At 39.4% G+C, this 21,627-nt stretch overlaps 1 protein-coding gene across 1 annotated transcript in view; it reads right to left on the reverse strand.

Annotated features, from left to right (window-relative positions):
- The window catches only part of MED16 (mediator complex subunit 16), a 292,898-nt gene that overhangs the window by 29,328 nt on the left and 241,943 nt on the right, over positions 1-21,627 (reverse strand). Inside the window, exon 15 of the mRNA XM_070084299.1 lies at positions 14,743-14,852. Coding sequence (XP_069940400.1) covers positions 14,743-14,852 — 110 coding nt within the window. The remainder of the gene's footprint in view (positions 1-14,742; positions 14,853-21,627) is intronic.

Raw genomic sequence — 21,627 nt, forward strand, 5'->3', positions numbered from 1 at the left:
TAATCTGGCACACTAGAGGTCCCAATGATGCCGGATTTGTGATGGAGGACCTGTAATATATTGCGAACCACTCTATTACTAGCTGGATGAAGCAGGTTCGACTATACACCTACCATCCGACTTACGACCTGCTCAACATACATCCACTCGACTTACCACCATGCATCTGGCAGCAGGGCTGGGCCGGCTGATGCACACCACTGTACAATACAGGAGGGCCCCACTTATACGGCGGGTTAGGTTCCAGGCTACCGCCGTAAAGCGGAAACCGCCGTAAAGTGGAACACCCTTTTTTTCCACTTACAAATGCATACAAACACTAGATAACAAGTTTACACTAACATAGATTATCTTAGCAATAGAACCAGGCATCAAAAAACAATAAAAAAGTACAATACACACATAGTGCACTCATTACTTACCTTAAAATATTTATAGTCTTAATCTAGGGTGAGACAAGTAGCATTTATTGTAAGAAATCAAGTGTGGTATGTATGGTAGTCAGCCAGGCTACCATACCAGGCCACCCCACCCACACATACTATTCTATGATATTTAAGCATCCCAGAGCGATAAAATGTATATACAGTTCACTCATTACTTACCTTAAAATATAGGGTGAGATGAGTAGTATTTATTGTAAAATATCAAGTGTGGTATGTATGGTAGTCAGCCAGGCTACCATAATAGGCCAACCCACCCACACACACTATTCTATGATATTTAAGCATCCCAGAGCGATAAAATGTATATACAGTTCACTCATTACTTACCTTAAAATATAGGGTGAGATGAGTAGTATTTATTGTAAAAAATCAAGTGTGGTATGTATGGTAGTCAGCCAGGCTACCATACCAGAGAGAAAGAATGAGTGCATGAGAGAGGACAGGCGCAGAGTTATGTAAACAAACCAGGCGAAGGTAAGTTTTGTAAACAGTGTACACGTCTGGTTTGTGTACAAGTTACATTGTGTACAGGTTGTCTCTACATTGATACGGTAGAATAAATAAAGAAGAACACTCCCATTCTCATGTAACATCATTTTGAGAAGAAATGATGCTCTGAGTGAAGGCAATGGAAGTAAGTCACTCTGACTTTTTTGGGTTATCCTAGGTTCTCTACACATATGTTGTTATGTATTTATGTTATGTATCGTGTTTATTATATAATTTTGAAAAAATATCACGGATGGATTAATGAAAATGTGTATATTAACGTAATATACAACATTTAATGATACACCGAGCTCAGACAGCGTAAACAAACAAACTGAACAGGTTGTGGACGATCACTCGGTCAGGCGAAATAGACGGTATTAATACGTGTCCAGTTTTAGTTCATTCATGTACATTTGTAAGAGTTTGTGAAACTTTTACCTTATAATATTTTTATTATTATTTTTTTTTATTATTATTATTATCACACTGGCCGATTCCCACCAAGGCAGGGTGGCCCGAAAAAGAAAAACTTTCACCATCATTCACTCCATCACTGTCTTGCCAGAAGGGTGCTTTACACTACAGTTTTTAAACTGCAACATTAACACCCCTCCTTCAGAGTGCAGGCACTGTACTTAATTAAATCACGAAACAAATACTCTTACACTGTGTACAAGTTAGTACAGAATTATAGCTATAAAGTGAAGGCATACGAAAGGAATATTTTTCTACAGTTATCCCTAGTAACAGGTGACGGGCTAGAGAAAACGTAATTCTTCCGAAACTTCTACAAACCGTTTGGTAAACATCTCATATATATTTGTATAAATTTTTATACTGTGGGTGCATGTATCATGTTTGTGTGTTACATAATGTGTTTCTTATATAATTTTGAAGAAAATATCATAGATAGATTAAGGGAAATGTCTATATTAACGTAATATGCGACATTAATGCGCCCAAGAGATTATTATTATTATTATTATTATTATTATTATTATTATTATTATTATTATTGCATCAAGAGTAGAGAGACTTAGTGATTTTAATGTGTACCTACATGCCAGCACAGTGTGTAAGTTTATTTAGGTACAGGTGTACACAAGTTTAATTATCAAGTACAATACATATAAAATATACAATAACTTTAAAACACTTGAAATTTTGGAAAGTTTCCAGACATAATAAGATGTGCTCAGGGAGAATGTAAACAAATTTGGTGGGCCGCTGTGACCGTATTAGAAAGACAGGTGGGGGGAGCAGTATAGCGAGTTTTGGTCATAATTTGAAATGTCTGTATTAGCGGAACGCCGTAAAGCGAAACGCCGTAAAGCGGGGCCCTCCTGTATTTGACAATACTCGCGGGGGCAATGTGTCATGCAGGCAGCATCGGTTTGAGTAACCCTGTCCTATCAGCAGCATCATACTGTATTAACTGTACTAACTGGACAGTAAATTTCACCATGGCCCCTAAGATGAAGTCTGAATCTTGCACTGGAGATTGTGGCAAGAAAGGCTCTTCCTCTCGAACTCTCTATTTTTCACTGTCGCACATAAACCTGTCTGTATCGCACATAAACCTGTCTATCTGTCTGCCTGCATATCTGTCTGTATCTCTGTGTATCTGTCTTTCTGTCTACCTGTGTGTCTTTATGTCTACCTGTGTGTCTGTCTTTCTGTCTACATGTGTGTCTTTCTGTCTACCTGTGTGTGTGTCTTTCTGTCTACCTGTGTGTCTTTCTGTCTACCTGTGTCTGTCTTTATGTCTACCCGTGTCTGTCTTTATGTCTACCTGTGTGTCTGTCTACCTGTATGTCTGTCTGTCTACCTGTGTGTCTGTCTTTCTGTCTACCTGTGTGTCTGTCTTTGTCTGCTTGTCTGTCTCAGAGCCACTCATTAAGAGTGTACTTGGTCTTGAAGATGCCATATTAATAATGATAATAAAAAAATAATCACTGAGGTGCATTAAATGTATATAAAATGTTAATATAGACATTTTGCTTAATCCATCTATGATTTTTTTTTTCAAAATTATATAATAAACATGCTACATAACATATAAATTAACAAATATGAGATATTTTTCTGGTCGGCTTGACAGTGAACAGGAACCGTTCGTGTCGGGGCTGGTAACAACAACAACAACGTTTGTTTACATAACTCGTGAACATTCTACATTCTCATTCTCTCTCTCATTTATTCATTTAATCTTGTTTACTCACCTTTCACTCTACATTAAAACTACAGATATTTTAAGGTAAGTAATGAGTGGACACAATTATTATATTATAGCTTAATAATAATAATAATATTAATATTGGTACACATGTATTATTGTAATAATGATTATTAATATTATTATTAATTTAGGGCACTGGAGCACAGATCCACTGTATAGCACTTTATCTGGATTTTTTGGGTTATCCTAGGTAATTTTTAATATGTATGATAACTTGACTCACGTGTACCAATGAGAGAGAGAGAGAGAAGATACAAAGAGACAGCCACATTCGGTCAGCCAGTCAGCCAACTACCCACCCACCCATCCAGCCACCCACCCACCCATCCAGCCATCCAGCCACCCACCCACCCATCCTGCCACCCACCCACCCACCCATTCAGCCACCCACCCATCATCCAGCCACCTACCCACCCATCTAGCCACCCACCCATCCAGCCAGCCAGCCACCCACCCGGCCAACCACAGACCCAGCCACCCAGCCAGCCAGCCGGATACATATTACACATGTTCCAGAGTTGTTTCTCTTTACTTAGGGTATAGGTTATACAACATTCTGGCAGGATGACACTACCAGTGGTATTCTCCCATTCCATTGTGTCGACAATACCTAAAGATAACAGTAACATATGATACTGTATGCAATGTAAAATTTACAATACGTATCACTACCATGTATACATTATATACAGTACATAAATAATTAAAATACAACAATATTAGTAAATTATGGTAAAAAGAATGAAATAATGATTGTACATTACATTACAGTATTGTGTAGGTAGTTTATATAGGAAAGTTTTGGCATTATGCCCTACCCAATATGTCGGCAATTTTCAAAGGTTCGACTTACGTCCATTTCGACTTATGACCAGTTGGTCGGAACCAAGCTTGGTCGTAAGTTGGATGGTAGGTGTATATTATTATTGGGTACGGTATAAATCATAAAAGGTACTCTCAGGCAAGGTTGTATTCAATAATACGCTATTAGTTAGGTATTATTATTGTATTATATTATTATTGTATTATAATAGGTTGATTACTGTGTTCTGTTATGCAAGTGGGAAACCACTACTTTAGAGACCGGTTGATGGTTCCAGAATTGGCACCTGGTGCTACCTCCTGACCGACCTGACATCAGACCACTGAGCATTTGAACAGTCAGTCAGATCATAGCACTGACTCTGATCGGGTCTTCAACCTAGAGATCTTAACTTAGTCAATAATTCTAAATCATGCCTATTGTTAATTCCAAGAGTCTGATAACTCTTCTGCTTAGGAAGGATAACTGATTTACTTCCTTAAAGCTCCCTTAGTCGTTCTTATTTGGACTGTTCATTGTAATTATTGTATTACGCTTAATTCATAAGGATTTGAACATAGAATTACGTTCCTCATTGTACAGTCTCATTTCACTGACAATAGTGAATTGTCATTTTAATTTACTGACTGGGTACCAATAAAGGTTCATAATTGGTAGTAAATAAAACTAACCAAAAAACAAAATGAAGTAATTATTCCCCTATTGTTGCAGCATAGAGCAAGTCGTAACACTAAGTAATTTACACTATGTATAATAACTGTACTTATGTGTACATGTGACAGACAGAGATAGACAGATATAGACAGATATATAGACAGATAGATACAGACAGAGACAGCCAAAGCCAGCCAAAGCCAGCCAGCTGGCCAGCTGGCCAGTCTGCCAAATACATAAGAACATAAGAAGGAAGGGGCCCGGTGGTCTCGTGGCTTGGGGCCCGGTGGTCTGGTGGCTAAAGCTCCCGCTTCACACACAGAGGGCCCGGGTTCGATTCCCGGCGGGTGGAAATTCCGACACCTTTCCTTACACCTATTGTCCTGTTCACCTAGCAGCAAATAGGTACCTGGGTGTTAGTCGACTGGTGTGGGTCGCATCCTGGGGGACAAGATTAAGGACCCCAATGGAAATAAGTTAGACAGTCCTCGATGACGCACTGACTTTCTTGGGTTATCCTGGGTGGCTAACCCTCCGGGGTTAAAAATCCGAATAAAATCTTATCTTATCTTATCTTAACACTGCAACAGGCCTACCGGTCCATGCAAGGCAGGTTCATGTCACCCCCAGCTTAGACCAACTGACCCACCTAGTCAGGTCACATCCGCTGAAGAAAGGAGCACGGCATCTGTCCTAGTAGCACAAGCTAGTCAGGTCCAACTCACACCCACTCATGTATTTATCTAACCTATTTTTACTTTCCTCTTTAGATGAATGGTTCAAAGAACCGACATGTTGTTAAATTAGACACATGTGCAACTTTTGGGTATCTTTACTGAGGAAACGTTTCATCACACAGTGGCTTCATCAGTCCATACAAAGGATAAACATGAAGAGCAGGAGGAGAATGAGGTAATCAGTCCCTCAGCCTTGAGTCGATGTGGTCAGTCCGTCAGTCTTGATGAATTTAACCCTTTCAGGGTCCGTCCCGTAGATCTACGGCTTTACCTTCAGGGTCCAAACCGTAGATCTACGCCATGAGCTCAGCTCACTCTGATAAACTGTGAGTGGTACATTTGGGCCTAGATATGAGAGAATACATCTATGTGGTATGTGTGCACCACATAAAACAGATCCTGCAGCACACTGTGTATAATGAGAGAAAAAAAATGAAATCATGATTTTTCGATTAAAACAGCAACTTTGCAGTGTTTTTTCGTATGTTTTTTATAGTTGTATTTGCGATTTCTTGGTCTCATTTGATAGAATGGAAGATATATTACAGAAATAGAGATGATTTTGATTGGTTTTAGCACTGGAAATGGCTTGAAACTGAGCTCAAAGTAGCAGAAATGTTAAATTTTTGCCGATATTCAAGAGTAAACAAACGACCTCACACGTCTAATACACGTCAGCTGGTGGGTCTAATATACATTCACAAATATGGTGATGATATTTATACAATTATTACAGTATTGCATAAAAGTAAATCTTCTATTTTTTGGTGTGAATAAAAATTCATTATGTGAATAAAAAATCAAAATGGAATTTATTTGTAAAGCCTCAAAACATAACTAATGAACAGAGGAAATGTTAGTTTAGTGCCAGGAATGCCTACATTGTTCATTCTGGACCCTATTTTGAAATTGGAATATTTTGAACTTTGTGTTAAATTGGCCAAATTAACAATTTCCGATCACTTTATTTTGTAGTTGAAACATTTGACTTGGCGATTTCTTGTGCTCAATCAATAGAATAGAAGTAATACTAGTGAAATAGCTAAGAATTTGGTTGATTGGAATAATGTAATTGGCCTAAAATGGGAGTCAAAGTCGGCAAAATCGCCGATTCGTAAATATCGCTGACACATCAAAATTCGCGAGAGCATAATTTCGTCAATTTTCCACCAAATTTCGTACTTTTTGTTTTATTACCTTCACAAAAAGATTCTCTACGATTTCATAAGAAAAAATAACAAATTTTTTTTTTAAATTCTTGGACACTGGTGTGTGACTCCAGATTTGGGGCTTGGACCCTATAAGGGTTAATTTAATTTAATTAATTTAATTAATTGAATTTGATTAATTTAACCCTTAAACGGTCCAAGCGTATATATACGTTCCAGTGCATAGCGCCCCAAGCGTATATATACGTTTTATTTTTCATTCATTCAAAATTAGCGCGATAGGCCTGAGTCGCCTAGACATGAGAGAATGGGTGTGTGCACTCAGTGTGCGTGGTATACAAAAAATCTGAGACACCTGGGTACCACATGGAAGGACCAGTTACATTCGGCTCCATCCTGGGTCAACATCATGGCACATCCTCGTGATTCACTCATGCCTCGTCGTATTAACACTCTACTATTTGAGGAAAGTGATGCAGATCATGAGTTTAGTGGATTTGACACCAATGGGGCCAGTAATATTCAAGGAATTAGTGAAAACATCGACGATAACCCAGATGACCCCCAGCTCATCACCTCTGGGGTAGCGATGCCTGTCCTAGAGCCAAGCACCTCTGGGGTAGCCAGTGTGGCCACACCAGACCCTAGGCCAAGCACTTCTGGGGTGGCCAGTGTGGCCACAGAAGACCCTGGGCCAAGCACCTCTGGAGTGGCAGGTGTTACCCATAGGCAACTTCACAAGAGGAAACTATCATTTTCCCAGTGTTTTAGTGATAGTGAAAGTGATGTAAGTGACGATGAGATTGATTTTATGCCAATTGAGGATTCTTCTAGTGATAGTGACATTCATTATTCACCAGTGAAACGTACTTTTAGGCATCGTTATCTACGTTCAGGCAGTATGCCATAAGAAATTCCCAAGGGTCGTGGCAGGTCACGATCCAAAACCCCGGCCACTGATAGTGAAAGTGATCACGAAGGGGAGTATGCGGGGATGGAGGAAGTAGTGTTGGGTGACACGGTGACTGGACCACATGGCACAGTGGGTGGACAGACAAAGGACCGCCCGGCACCCCCGCAACCATGTGCTGCCTCCACTCCTGTCCCTCCTCCTGCCCCCCCTCGCCCCATGCCACAGGTCCACCCTGCACCATGTGATCGTGAGTGGAACTGGACACAAAGTATATTCGTGCCAAAGCCTTGTGATTTTGATGCTAGTGGAAGTGGTATCCAGCCAGAATGTCCCATATACAGAGTTAGACTATTTCCAGTTGTACTTTGACGAGCCTATAATGAACTTGATAGTGACTCAGACAAACAATTATTACCAATATGTCATGAACAACACAGCAGAGGTTGGAGAATCATCATGGCTGCACAGGTGGAAAGACACAACAATGGCTGAAATGTATTTATTCCTTGGCAGTGTCATGCTTATGCCACATATCTATAAGAACAATATACGTAATTACTGGTCTACAGACCACTTCATCAGTACTCCAGTTTTCCGTGACCTCCTTCCTTGCAACAGATTCACTCTGTTGCTACGAATGCTGCACTTCTCAGACAGAAATATGCCAAACAGAAATGACCTTCTATACAAAATCCGGGAAGTGTTTATGTATTTGAAGCAGAAATTCAGTGTATACTTTTATCCCTTCAAGAACATTGTTGTTGATGAGTCCTTGATTCTGTTCAAGGGACGCCTGTCATTCAAGCAATATATACCGAGCAAACGTATTCGCTTTGGTATAAAACTTTTTGTTATGTGTGACTGTGAGAGTGGTCTTGTGTTGGATGTAACTGTATACACCGGGAAAAACACACTCGATGATGACAGACGGATGTTGGGCATTTCCGGCGATGTTGTTCGCAGAATGATGGAACCATACCTTGTCAAGGGCCATACATTGTACACAGACAACTGGTATACAAGTCCTAGGCTCACTGATTTCCTACATGTGAACAATACTGATATACATGTGGAACAGTGAGAAGGAATAGGAAACATATACCGAAGTTCAGAGGAGGTAGTATTGAAGGTGAAGTGCAAGCGTTTCATGCTAATGACATCATGGCACTGACATGGCATGACAAACGGGACGTGACATTGCTATCAACCTTCCACAGAAATGAGATGGTACAAACAGACAGACTGAGCAGGTTCAACAAAGAACCTATTGTAAAGCCAGCTGCTGTCGTGGACTATACGAACAATATGCGACTAGTTGACAAGTGTGACATGATGATAGGGTTTGTTGACTGTGTGCGTAGGAGTCGCAAGTGGTATATAAAACTGTTTTTTCACCTTGCAGACATTGCAGTGCTCAATGCATTCAATATCTACAAAATAAAGACTGGAAAACGACAAGAGATTTCTCTCTGAATCTCGTCAAACAGATAGCAAGAAACCATGGTACCACACCTGTACCTGCCCCTCAACAGCAACCTGTCGCACCACAACCTGTCCCCCAACCACAGCCAGAGGGGTAAGTGCCAAACCGAATCACTCCTAACTGTCACTATCTGGTACCAATACCACCTACCCAAAGGAAGAAGAATGTCCAGAAAAAGTGTATTGTGTGTGCTACCACCAAAAAATGACCCCAACAGCGGAAGGACACATGATTCATTTGTCACCAGTGTGGGGTGGCACTCTGTATGAATCCATGCTTCATGGAGTATCATATAATTGTGGAGTTCTAGAAACATAAGTATGACATATAAATACTTGTATATAGTTGTAGATAATAATGTGTGATTCAGCCAGGTGTGCAAAATCACCTGTCAGTGTGTACATGTGTGTTTATGAAAATATGATAAAAATTTCGTATGTAATATTGGTGTATAAACAAAAATTGGCATTGATATCAAATGATTTACTATGAAACATAAGTATCATATCATGAAAACCAAGAAAATGAAAAAAATAATGGAAGAAAACGGTAAATATGTTGAATTTCTGCAAGCGGCAGTGCTCCATGTTGACGTCTGGTGATCGCCAAGTGCCAACTTCGCGGCCTCATATCCCGGTAAGTACTAACCCTAAAAATTTTTTTATGCTAAAACACTTAAAAAATGTGCTCTTTTTTTCTATAAAAAAAAAAGATTTTTTTTTTCAAAATATTCGGGGCGCTGCGCAGGTGGACGTATATATACGTTTGGACCGTTTAAGGGTTAAATGAGGAAAACTGACTATTCAAATGAGCAAATCTAGATGCGAGCAAGGTCACGGAATGGATTAAGCTCCTGAGTGGAGGCTCCACTGTAATGGTAACAAGATGCACTTGAAATCTTGCATGTTTATGAGACAGAAAAAAGACACCAGCAATCCTACCATCACGTAAAACAATTACAAGCTTTCATTTTACACTCACTTGGCAGGATGGTAGTACCTCCGTGGGTGGCTGCTGTCTACCAACCTACTACCTACCATAGTAATTTTATAGTATCATAAATTAGCATCCTGAAAGGAAGCTTTAATATTTACAGAGTGCTGAAACAAGACACATGGGCAAGTTTTCTAACATCTGCAACCCCTGTTAACCCCTTCGCTGTCTGTGCCGTAGTACTATGGATTTGAGGTCAGTGTCTGTGCCATAATACTATGCCATGAGCTCAGCTCACTCAGATAAGCTGTGAGAAGTAAATTTGGGCCTAGATACAAGAGAATGGGTCTATGCAGTAAGTGTGCACCATATAAAAATCCTGCAGCAGGCAGTGCATGAAAAAAAAACTACCACTACCACCTCCTGCCTATATATACTCCCTCTTTCTCTCCTTTTCGTTAGTGTGACTTTGTAAATGGTCCAAGTCGGACCAAAATGTTGTAAGATCCTCTCTTCCATGTGCGGGTCAGTTGTGTATTGTTCCAGTCAGAGTATTGTGCCTTTTTTGTTATTTATGGACCCCGCAGGTAAGCATCTTATTCTTTCCAACTTTTTCAATGTTCTTCATTCTTTTAAACCCCTCTTTCGTTCTTATGAGGCTGCTCTTATTGCTACCAGACGTCGTAAGAATCAGCTTCGCTTCCTACGTGACTGTCTTGCTGAACAAGTTTCGCCCCCTTCCTTCTCCCATTTCCTGAAACCCAACCCTCTGGGTACTCCCTTTCCTGATCGTGCCTGTCTCCTACTTCAACAGCTCATTCTTTCTACTAAGTCTCAGGTTGAAGATGCCTTCTTTACCTCCATCATTGTCAATGTGCTATGTTGCATCTCTTCCACAAGATCTCTGTAACCTTCTCTCTATCATTGCTTTTGACACTGCTCGCCTGAATTCACAAATTCATTCTTCTAAACTACAGAACAAACTTCAACGTCTTATCTCAGATAGCCTTGGTCTAAATTCTCTCTTACCGACTGTTACTAACCTGTCTTCTGTCTCACTCTCTCAATATGAGCTTGAACTTCTTGGTTTTGGTCTTTCCTTTGCCACTTCACCTACCCCTCACGCTGGTACTGCCCTGATTAGCTCTTTTGATTCTTTTCGTCAGTCTTGCTCCCGTAATCTTCCTGACTTGTCCACTTTTTGTGGCGCTCTCCTTCCTGCTCCTGATAGTCTGTTTTCTAAGAACCACCATCTTCCTTGCTGTTACCAACTTGCTCTTTCTTCTCTTAAATCTAACACTAACATTGTCATACTATCTTCTGACAAAGGTAATTCGGTACTTATCTTTGATCATGAAGATTACCTCTGTAAAGCTGATGTCTTGCTCTCTGCCTCACGTACCTACACTTCTCTCATTTCCAACCCTCTTGATCGCATCAAGAGAACTTTCAATAAGAAACCAAGGACTCTCTTCGACTTCTGTCCTCCTGACTTTGACCTTGTTCAATGTTTTCATGTCATTTGCCCCTCTCTGCCCTATCTCTATGGCCTTCGCAAAACTCATAAACCTGATATTCCCCTATGTCCTATCATATCCTCTAGAAGTTGTCTCTTATTCTCTTGCTTCTTAGTTGGCCAAAACCCTCACTCCCATTCTTGGTACTTTTTCTCCTGCCAACCTGTCACTCTCAAGACTTCATTGAATGGGCTTGCTCTCTCCCGACCTGTAAGATGCTTACTCTTGACGTTGAGTCCCTCTTCACCAATGTCCCTCTTGATGATGTCCTTGATTTTCTTATAGAAAAGGTCAATGAAGGGTTTCTTCATCCCCCTATACCTACTGATGTTTTTCTTGATCTTATCTGCCTTTGTGTGGACTCTAATTCCTTTTCCTTCCAGGGGAAATATTATTCCGAAACCTTCAGTGTTGCTATGGGCTCTTCTCTTTCTCCTGTCCTTGCTAATCTTGACATAGAATACTTCGAGACTGTTCTTCCTACTATCGATGTGCGCCCCTCACTCTGGCTCCATTATGTAGATGACATCTTTGCGTTGTTGCCTCATGACTCTAGTCTCTTCCAACCATTTCTTGATGCTCTTAATAACCTTGCCCCTTCCATTAAGTTTAAAGCTCAATGGGAACCTAATTCCTTGCTTCCTTTCCTTGATGTCCATGTCCACCATTCAGATACAGGTTTTGCCTTTTCCGTTTACCACAAGCCTATGTACAGTGGCATATACATTCACTACTTCTCTTACCATGCTTCCTCTATCAAGAAAAGTGTTTTTATCTCCCTCTTTCTCCGTGCTCTCCACATTAGTGATCCTCAGTTCCTTCGATCAGAAGTTTCCACTCTTCATAATTCATTTTCCCGTCTTGGCTACCCTTCCCATTTCATAGACTTTGCCTTCTCACATACTAAATGTAATTTCTTCTCTCCCAAACTCTCTACTCCTGGGAACTCTTCTGTCCTCTGCCTTCCCTACATTTCCAGTCTTTCTAATCTCAACAACTCTCTGTTCCTTAGACATCAAACTTACTGTCCGCCAGACTAACACTCTTCACACTAATCTCATTCATACCTCTCCTCCCTCTATAGATGCTCCTGGTGTCTACTCTATTTCTTGCTCCTCCTGTCCTCTTCAGTACTTTGGAGAAACTTACCGATCTCTTTCTGACAGACTTAGGGAGCACAAAAGTAGTGTTAGGCATGCCGACACTAACAATGCTCTTTTCTGTCATGTCAGAGATCATAGTCATCATATCGACTGGTCTTCTGCTAAAACTGTCTTCCCTACTTCCAACTTTAACAGTCGCCATCTGGTTGAATCCTCCCTAATACACAACTTTCCTTGTATGAATCTTAGTCCTGGCTTCGTCTCTGTAGATGCCTTCCTTTCCCACTACATTGTAAAATGCTCCAAACTTCAGAACACCTGTGACTTAACCTGATTCCTTTTTCCCTCTTCCCCTTTCCCTTCCTTTTTTTTATTTGGGTTGTCTTTCTTCTGCCTTGGGTATTTGTTCCTTCGTTTTTTATCCCCCCCCCATGTTCTTGCTCTTACCCTCTGTGGGCAACCTAGCTTCCTTGCAGTGCTCCTCTTTCTCAGTAATTGACTAGCTCCTCTTCCTCCATACTACCTTCCCACTACTACCTTCTACCTCCACTACTACCACTACCACCTCCTGCCTATATATATTCCCTTCTTCTCTCCTTTTCGTTAGTGTGACTTTGTAAATGGTTCAAGTTGAACTGAAATGTCGTCGTAAGCTCCCCTCTTCTATGTGTGGGTTATTTGTGTATTGAAGGACTATCTTGTCCTGCTTTCAAAGAAACTCTCCTGCCTCTCTCAATATGCCAACAAGAGTCTTCAATAAAGGTAAAACTGATTTAAATGTTCATTTATCCATTAAAATTAGTGCTTTATATTTATTTCTCATTGGTTTCTGTACATAAAACTATAGTATTTATTCTTTAAAAAATGATTTTTTGTGAATATTTTTGGGTGGAACAGATAACAGTAATTGGATTTACATTATTTCTTATGGGAATTTAGGCTGTTGCGACTTTAGGCCTAGCTCCTGGAACGGATTGTGGCCGAAACTCGGGGTTCCACTGTATATTATATTATTATTATCAGGGGTCTGGACAATGAGAGGGTTAACCAAGCAGAACATTGTGGGGTCATATCCTAGATAAGGACCTAAAACCCCACAATGAAAAGAGGCCATACTGCTTGGTTTTCTTTCAGTGTTTATAACTGGACTAAAATCATTATCTACAACTAAAGCATGTACCCTTTCATCTTTTTCTTGTTCATCATTTTCATCTTGTCCTCAGCCCTCTCCAATAATGTGAATATCCAAAGGCATGTTAAATGTCTGAGAAGGATTTACATGTGATTACATATCTTCTCAGTGAGAGAGAAAGAGCTTCCAAAGGAAACACAGCATTAAAGATACATGTGTAGACAGGCAGAAGCAACAGGTATGACTGAAACTGGTCCAATAATTAAGATGCCACATAATAAGTTAATAATTATGAACAATGCATGTATAATAATACAGCATGAATACATCTCATGCTGAAGGATAAGTAAAACGACACAAACGCAACTAATGTGGCATTTTATTGTGGCAACATTTCACTCTCCAGGAGCTTTGTCAAGCTGTTACAAACAGTACGTACATGGACATGGAGGGTATATATAGGCTTAGAGTGAGGTGCAATAATAGTGGTAGCAGTAGTAGTAGTGATATAAGTTGTAGTAGTAGTAGTAGTAGTGATATAAGTTGTAGTAGTAGTAGTAGTAGTAATACAATATAGTAGAACAATTAACTTGCACATGAGAAAAAGGATATAAAAACTATTACTTGGATAATAGCTTTTATATCCTTTTACTCATATGCAAGTTAATTGTTCTATTGTAGTAGTAATACAATATGGCAGAACAATTAACTTGCACATGAGTAAAAGAATATAAAAGCTATTATCCAAGTAATAGTTTTTATATCCTGTTACTCATGTGCAAGTTAATTGTTCTACCATATTGTATTACTACTACTACTACTACTACTACTACCACTAGTATTGCACCTCACTCTGAGCCTATAAGTACCCACTCTGTCCATGTACTGTTTGTAAAGGCTTGACAAAGCTCCTGGAGAGCGAAATGTTGCCACAATAAAATGTCACATTAGTTGCACTTGTGTCCTTTTTACTTTACATATTGCTAGTAATTCTACCACCATATATACTGAAGGATTAGGAAAAAGAGAGTATTATAATAATAATTTTGGATTTTAAAAAGGTACTTGCTCGGTAACAAATGACTGATTTTCTCTTCTAACCTGAAGTGGCATTGGTGCTGATGATACCATGTCTGCTAGCACTCCCCGAGCAGGAACATACAGAGGTAACTCACGACACACTACTTGTGTCTCCAGTAGCACACATTCATCTGCAGAAATAAAAGGGAGAATGAGGACTTAAGTGAAATGCATCAACAGTAAGAGATATAACAACAATGTACTTACATATAATTCCTTGATGCACAGTCAATTTTACCTAAGTATCCAGGGTATGCATGCATTAAACATAAACAATAAATACAGTAGTGGATGTACAAGGTAAGCATGAACAAGCAGTACAGTAGTGGATGTACATGATAAGCATGAACAAGCAGTACAGTAGTGGATGTACAAGGTAAGCATGAACAAACAGTACAGTAGTGGATGTACATGGTAACCATGAACAAGCAGTACAGTAGTGGATGTACATGGTAAGCATGAACAAGCAGTACAGTAGTGGATGTACAAGGTAAGCATGAACAAGCAGTACAGTAGTGGATGTACAAGGTAAGCATGAACAAGCAGTACAGTAGTGGATGTACAAGGTAAGCATGAACAAGCAGTACAGTAGTGGATGTACAAGGTAAGCATGAACAAGCAGTACAGTAGTGGATGTACATGGTAACCATGAACAAGCAGTACAGTAGTGGATGTACATGGTAAGCATGAACAAGCAGTACAGTAGTGGATGTACATGGTAACCATGAACAAGCAGTACAGTAGTGGATGTACATGGTAACCATGAACAAGCAGTACAGTAGTGGATGTACATGGTAAGCATGAACAAGCAGTACAGTAGTGGATGTACATGGTAAGCATGAACAAGCAGTACAGTAGTGGATGTACATGGTAAGCATGAACAAGCAGTACAGTAGTGGATGTACATGGTAAGCATGAACAAGCAGTACAGTAGTGGATGTACATGGTAAGCATGAACAAGCAGTACAGTAGTGGATGTACATGGTAACCATGAACAAGCAGTACAGTAGTGGATGTACATGGTAAGCATGAACAAGCAGTACAGTAGTGGATGTACATGGTAAGCATGAACAAGCAGTACAGTAGTGGATGTACATGGTAAGCATGAACAAGCAGTACAGTAGTGGATGTACATGGTAAACATGAACAAGCAATATAGTGGTGGATACATTTGTTAGTATAGTAGTGGAAATAAGTGTTATATATGAACTGGCAGTAAGGTTAAAGGACTAATAGAAGAAATATCAGCACCTCATAATTTTCCAAATTACTTCTTTGAAAATTTACTTCGGGACAACCAATATACAGTACCGTACAATACCAGCATTTACTGTATCCTTATTGAATATATTTTGCTCTACTGTATCAATACTGTCTGCTACTGAATTTTAAAATATAGTACAAAACATAAGTAATGTAAATGCTTACATTTGGGAGATTTATATTGAGCTTCAATGAGTGTCCATCCTATTCAGCTTCGGGGGTTTGCAATGTCTCTTTGTGTGTATATATATACAGAATACAATTTTTATAATGAATTCATGCTGCATTCTTTAACAAGCTTCATCAAAATATTTAAGGAAGTGTGGATAGCCTCACTGATGAACAAAACTGCTCTATATAAAAATTTGCTCCTTTCATAATAACAGGCTTATTTTAAAACTTAACTGAAATACTGTATATTTGAAACAATTTATAACTAAAGCTAACATTAATATCTTGGCATCCTTTCTCCCTAGTTTTCTGCATCCTGAATCTCTGCTCCATGTTCAACCTTGATACTTTCTTCAGTCGATGCAATATCTGGGTTCACAAAGAGAAAAACCATGTTACTCTCTGGTCTCACTACATCGGCCGACTTTGGAGTAGGCATACTACACTCATAGCAACCACTTGCTCGAGAAGTGTCTATAGTTGGACGTGCTTTCTGCCGCATGGGAGCAACTTCCTCAAGCTCGTCTATTTCTTCAAGACTTTCTGATGATTTACTTTTCATAACATCTGCTTTATCAGCATTCATGGGAGTTGCCTGCTGTTGCTTCTCTATCTTCTGTTCTATATTTGTAGGTTCAACAACCACATTATCAACAGAGCCTTTGGGTAATGTATTTACTTTATCATCATTTTCTTGAGCTTCCTCATATTCATCTTTGTCTTTATAGTCATGAGACATTTTTTCTTTTTCTTCCACGTCGTCGCTTGTGCTGTGATCGTCACTATCTTCATCCTCTTGACTTTCATTATCACTGTCTTTAATATTCTGACTGACATCCTTGCTTTCTTCAGCATGGACTTCACATTCTGCTTCATTTTTCTTTAATTCCTCTGAGTCTAGGGAATCAATGAAGTCATTCAAAAATTCACCAGATTGTGTTAGTTTTTTCCTCTCACTAAGTGATGCATTGGACTTCTGAATACTCTCCTTTGATTTGCCAAGACTGTCTTTCTCAGCTTTTTCATCACATATAACCTTTTCAATACTTTCACTGGAATTTTGTGATTTATCTGTTAGAGTGCTACTACGCTTTTTTCCATTACCTTCAACAATTTGTACGAAAGGCTCACCAGTAGCTGGCTTTTCAGACCGTGGACTTTCACAAATATCCAAAGTAAGAACTTGAGGCTTTCTTTTCTTGTCTCTAAAGCATGGTAAAATAAGTGAACATAGCAATACCCAAAGCAATGAAACAAAGAGCCAATAATAGTGATACCATCCACCATTATGTGCTTGCTGTAGGGTATAGCTCCCAGGCACCATTACAGGTAGCAAAATAAAAAGGTACAATGCAAAAAATGAAGCAACAAATATTGGGTAGATCACAGTGAGAAGCAACACTACCAGAAGACGAAAGTCATCCTGGCTCCATTTCTTAGTGTTTATTAGTGGCTTGGCCATTATAACTCACTTATGTTGAACTTGAATCCCTGGGAACCAATTAAACTTAAATCAACACTCAGATGCAATCTTCCTACGTGGGTTGTATTACATCAAGATGCTCACTACACAAAAATATTAATTCTTTTTGCCGTTACTGCAACAGTGAACCAATATCTAGACCTGAATATATAGTCACTAATGTCCAACCCCAGAACTTGAAATCCACACAGTGAAAAAGAGTATGCTTTACTCTGGATGACAAGCAACAGCTTTGAGTGAAGCATATTACTGGTGGTACATCCTGTCTAGAATGTAAGATAGTAGTGGACCACTGAGTATGTACAGGATGTTACTGTGATAAGCTGTGTCCACTTCTACAACATGAGATCACAAACATTCAGTTTAAAACTTGTTGAATAATTATGCTTCAGTTTTAAAAGAATAAGAATATAGTAGAATATTGTATCTGTATATTATTTTCAGAATACAAATAAAGTTTAAAAAATAGAAATTCAATAATCAAATCATGAATCAACAGTCTAAAAGCATCTGTATATTATAAAATAAATTATGCACTGTATTTAATATTAATCGAAAAGTTTATGCAGTACCCAATTAGGGTAATAGTCTTAGGTTATACTCATTACAAGGAAAATAAAAGTTTATATTAATTCATAATCTTCTAAAGATTTTTTGATAAACTAAATGAGGCCATTGATACTTTATAAGTTATGCTAATTTAGCTTATTATCAACAGAGAAAAAATATAGGTTCATATATAATTCTTAATCATCTGAAGAATATCTTCATCAACACCAGAATCCCTAAGTATGTTGGTAATATCTGAAAATTTCTGACTAATGTAAGCCTGTTGTTCAGAGGATGACATATGTGGCAATGCTTGCCCAACTGAATTAGTATTTCCCACTGACAACTTTTCTGAAGTACTGCTTTTGACAGATGAAGTGGAATCATTTCTCTCAAGTTTATTGTGAGATTTCCACCCAGCATTGCGATACTGGGAACCTTTTCTATTGAATTTGCTCTGAATGTATGACTCTGGAAGTTCTCCCTTTTCCGAGTCATCAGCAGCATCTTCTGACAAATTCTCTTGCTTTGTACTACTGCATCTTCTGTTAGCGTCTTGTGAGGCTCTTTTCAAGTTTTCTATAGAGGGTCTTCTGAGGCTCTCCACTGAGGTCCTCTTGGAACTTTCTGATGATATCTGAGATGATTCAGCCATTTTAAAAAGAAAACTTGTATGGGTATAAGGCTCATAAACCAGATGAATGAGTCTTATAATAGGAGTTTCCTTTTAAAAAATGTTAGTGATATTGTTTGTCTTTTTCTTCTGCTTTCAAATTTCTTTCTCTATCCTCATCCTCTTCTTCCTCAATACTTTCCCAGTGCTGTTTTGTTTCTTCTAGATTACAAGATTCAAGACTAGTAGTTGAATCCACTCTTACTAGAGTCAGATACTTATCGAAGGCTTTAAAAGGAGGAAGACCTTGAAATGAGTCTTGTTTTGATAACTGTCTTTCTAATGGGCTTTTCTTATTACTTATTTCAGTTTCTAAGTCAAGAGATGACACTGGAGTTGGGTGAGAGTCCTCAGATGATTCTTTTATTTGTTTATCATGTGTGTATTCAGTAGCTTGATCACTGGAGCTTTGAGAATTTGTACCTAGAGGATCAATCTCAATGAAAGAAGGCAAATAATCTTCCCCACCATTATCCTCGTTAAGCGCTAGACCAAGATTGTCAACATGATAGCCGTCCTCATCGACAGCGCTTAAGAGGTGAGAGCGGCTTAGAGAACCATAATTCTGGGGCTGCACTACCTGAGTTCTTTCCAATTCATTGGATCCCCTAACTGAACCATAGTAATCAGAATTTATGCTGCCTTCCTTTAACTGTGATGCTACAGTAACAGTATTTACTGGTGGATAAGGTAAAGTTACCAGAGCAGAATGTTTTCTTTTGTCTTCCTTGGAATTATTTCTACTTAAGTCTTTCTTGCCATTACATCCCTCTTCAGACAAGATATTTTTGTTATGACTCAGCTGTGTCAACTGGTACGATTCCTTGTCAGTTTCAAAGGGCAATTCTCTACAGTTAGGGTCCTCTCCAATGATGTACCCTTGAGCTTTCCTGGCCCATATGCAAACCACAATGATTATCACAGTCAAAAACACAAATAATCCACAAGCTAGGATGAGCCCTACGATGAACAGTATACTGTTACTATTCTGAGCTGAGGTATTAGGCACCGACTCCCTGTTTTCTGTCTTCTTATCACTTGTGGAATGGGATGCTGTCCCTGAGTCATCATCGTCAAGTCTAACTCCTTCTCTGCTTGAACTGGGCAAGATCATTAATATGACTATTAGAACACACAATGCAACAGCAACTGACACAATCACAGAGAGAGACAAGATGGCCCTGACTCGTCTATTGGCCATTTCTAATCAATTGTCTTATTCCAAACGACAATGTTCTACACTAGGGAGGATGGTACCCAGACATGCGACTACAAAAAACAGAGGATGTTAAAAGAAGTGCCACAGACTTCAAACTTCTCCTTTGTGTATATAACTTCATTTCTGGGCAATAGTTACTGAGTAACAAGCATATCAACTCTGATGAACTTCAGCAAAAGGTTTTTTGACTTATGTAAAGGTTTGAAAAGAAGTAGATCAAATTATCTACATGTGGTAACTCTGGAGACACAGGATACTTTGTAGATAACAAGATAAACAGCTGGGCTGTGAGGCTCCTCCACACATCCTCTGTCACCCATCCCCTGCCCCCCCTCCCTCTCTCTCTCTCTCTCTCTCTCTCTCTCTCTCTCTCTCTCTCTCTCTCTCTCTACTCTCTCTACTCTCTCTCTCTCTCTCTACTCTCTCTCACTCACACTAATTCTCTCTCACTCTCACTCACACTAATTCTCTCTCACTCTCACTCACACTAATTCTCTCTCACTCACACTAATTCTCTCTCACTCTCACTCACACAAATTCTCTCTCACTCTCACTAATTCTGGCTCACTCTCACTCACACTAATTCTCTCTCACTCACACTAATTCTCTCTCACTCTCACTCACTCACACTAATTCTCTCTCACTCTCACTCACTCACACTAATTCTCTCTTACTCTCACTAATTCTCTCTCACTCTCACTCACACTAATTCTCTCTCACTCTCACTAATTCTCTCTCACTCTCACTCACACTAATTCTCTCTCACTCTCACTCACTCACACTAATTCTCTCTCACTCTCACTCACTCACACTAATTCTCTCTCACTCTCACTCACACTAATTCTCTCTCACTCTCACTAATTCTATCTCACTCTCACTCACTCACACTAATTCTCTCTCACTCTCACACTAATTCTCTCTCACTCTCACTCTCCCTCACTCACACTAATTCTCTCTCACTTTCACACTAATTCTCTCTCGCTCTCACACTAATTCTCTCTCACTGTCACTCACTAACACTAATTCTCTCTCACTCTCACTCACACTAATTCTCTCTCTCACTCAAACTAATTCTCTCTCACTCTCACTCACTCACACTAATTCTCTATCACTCTCACTCACTCACACTAATTCTCTCTCACTCTCACTCACTCACACTAATTCTCTCTCACTCTCACTCACACTAATTCTCTCTCACTCTCCCTCACTCACACTAATTCTCTCTCACTCTCACTCACACTAATTCTCTCTCACTCTCACTCACACTAATTCTCTCTCACTCTCACACTAATTCTCTCTCACTGTCACTCACTCACACTAATTCTCTCTCACTCTCACTCACACTAATTCTCTCTCACTCTCACTCACACTAATTCTCTCTCACTCTCACTAATTCTCTCTCACTCTCACTAATTCTCTCTCACTCTCACTCACACTAATTCTCTCTCACTCTCACTCACACTACTTCTCTCTCACTGTCACTCACTCACACTAATTCTCTCTCACTCTCACTCACTCACACTAATTCTCTCACACTCTCACTCACAC

Source organism: Cherax quadricarinatus, chromosome 12, assembly GCF_038502225.1.
Source record: "Cherax quadricarinatus isolate ZL_2023a chromosome 12, ASM3850222v1, whole genome shotgun sequence".
Lineage (NCBI taxonomy): Eukaryota > Metazoa > Arthropoda > Malacostraca > Decapoda > Parastacidae > Cherax > Cherax quadricarinatus.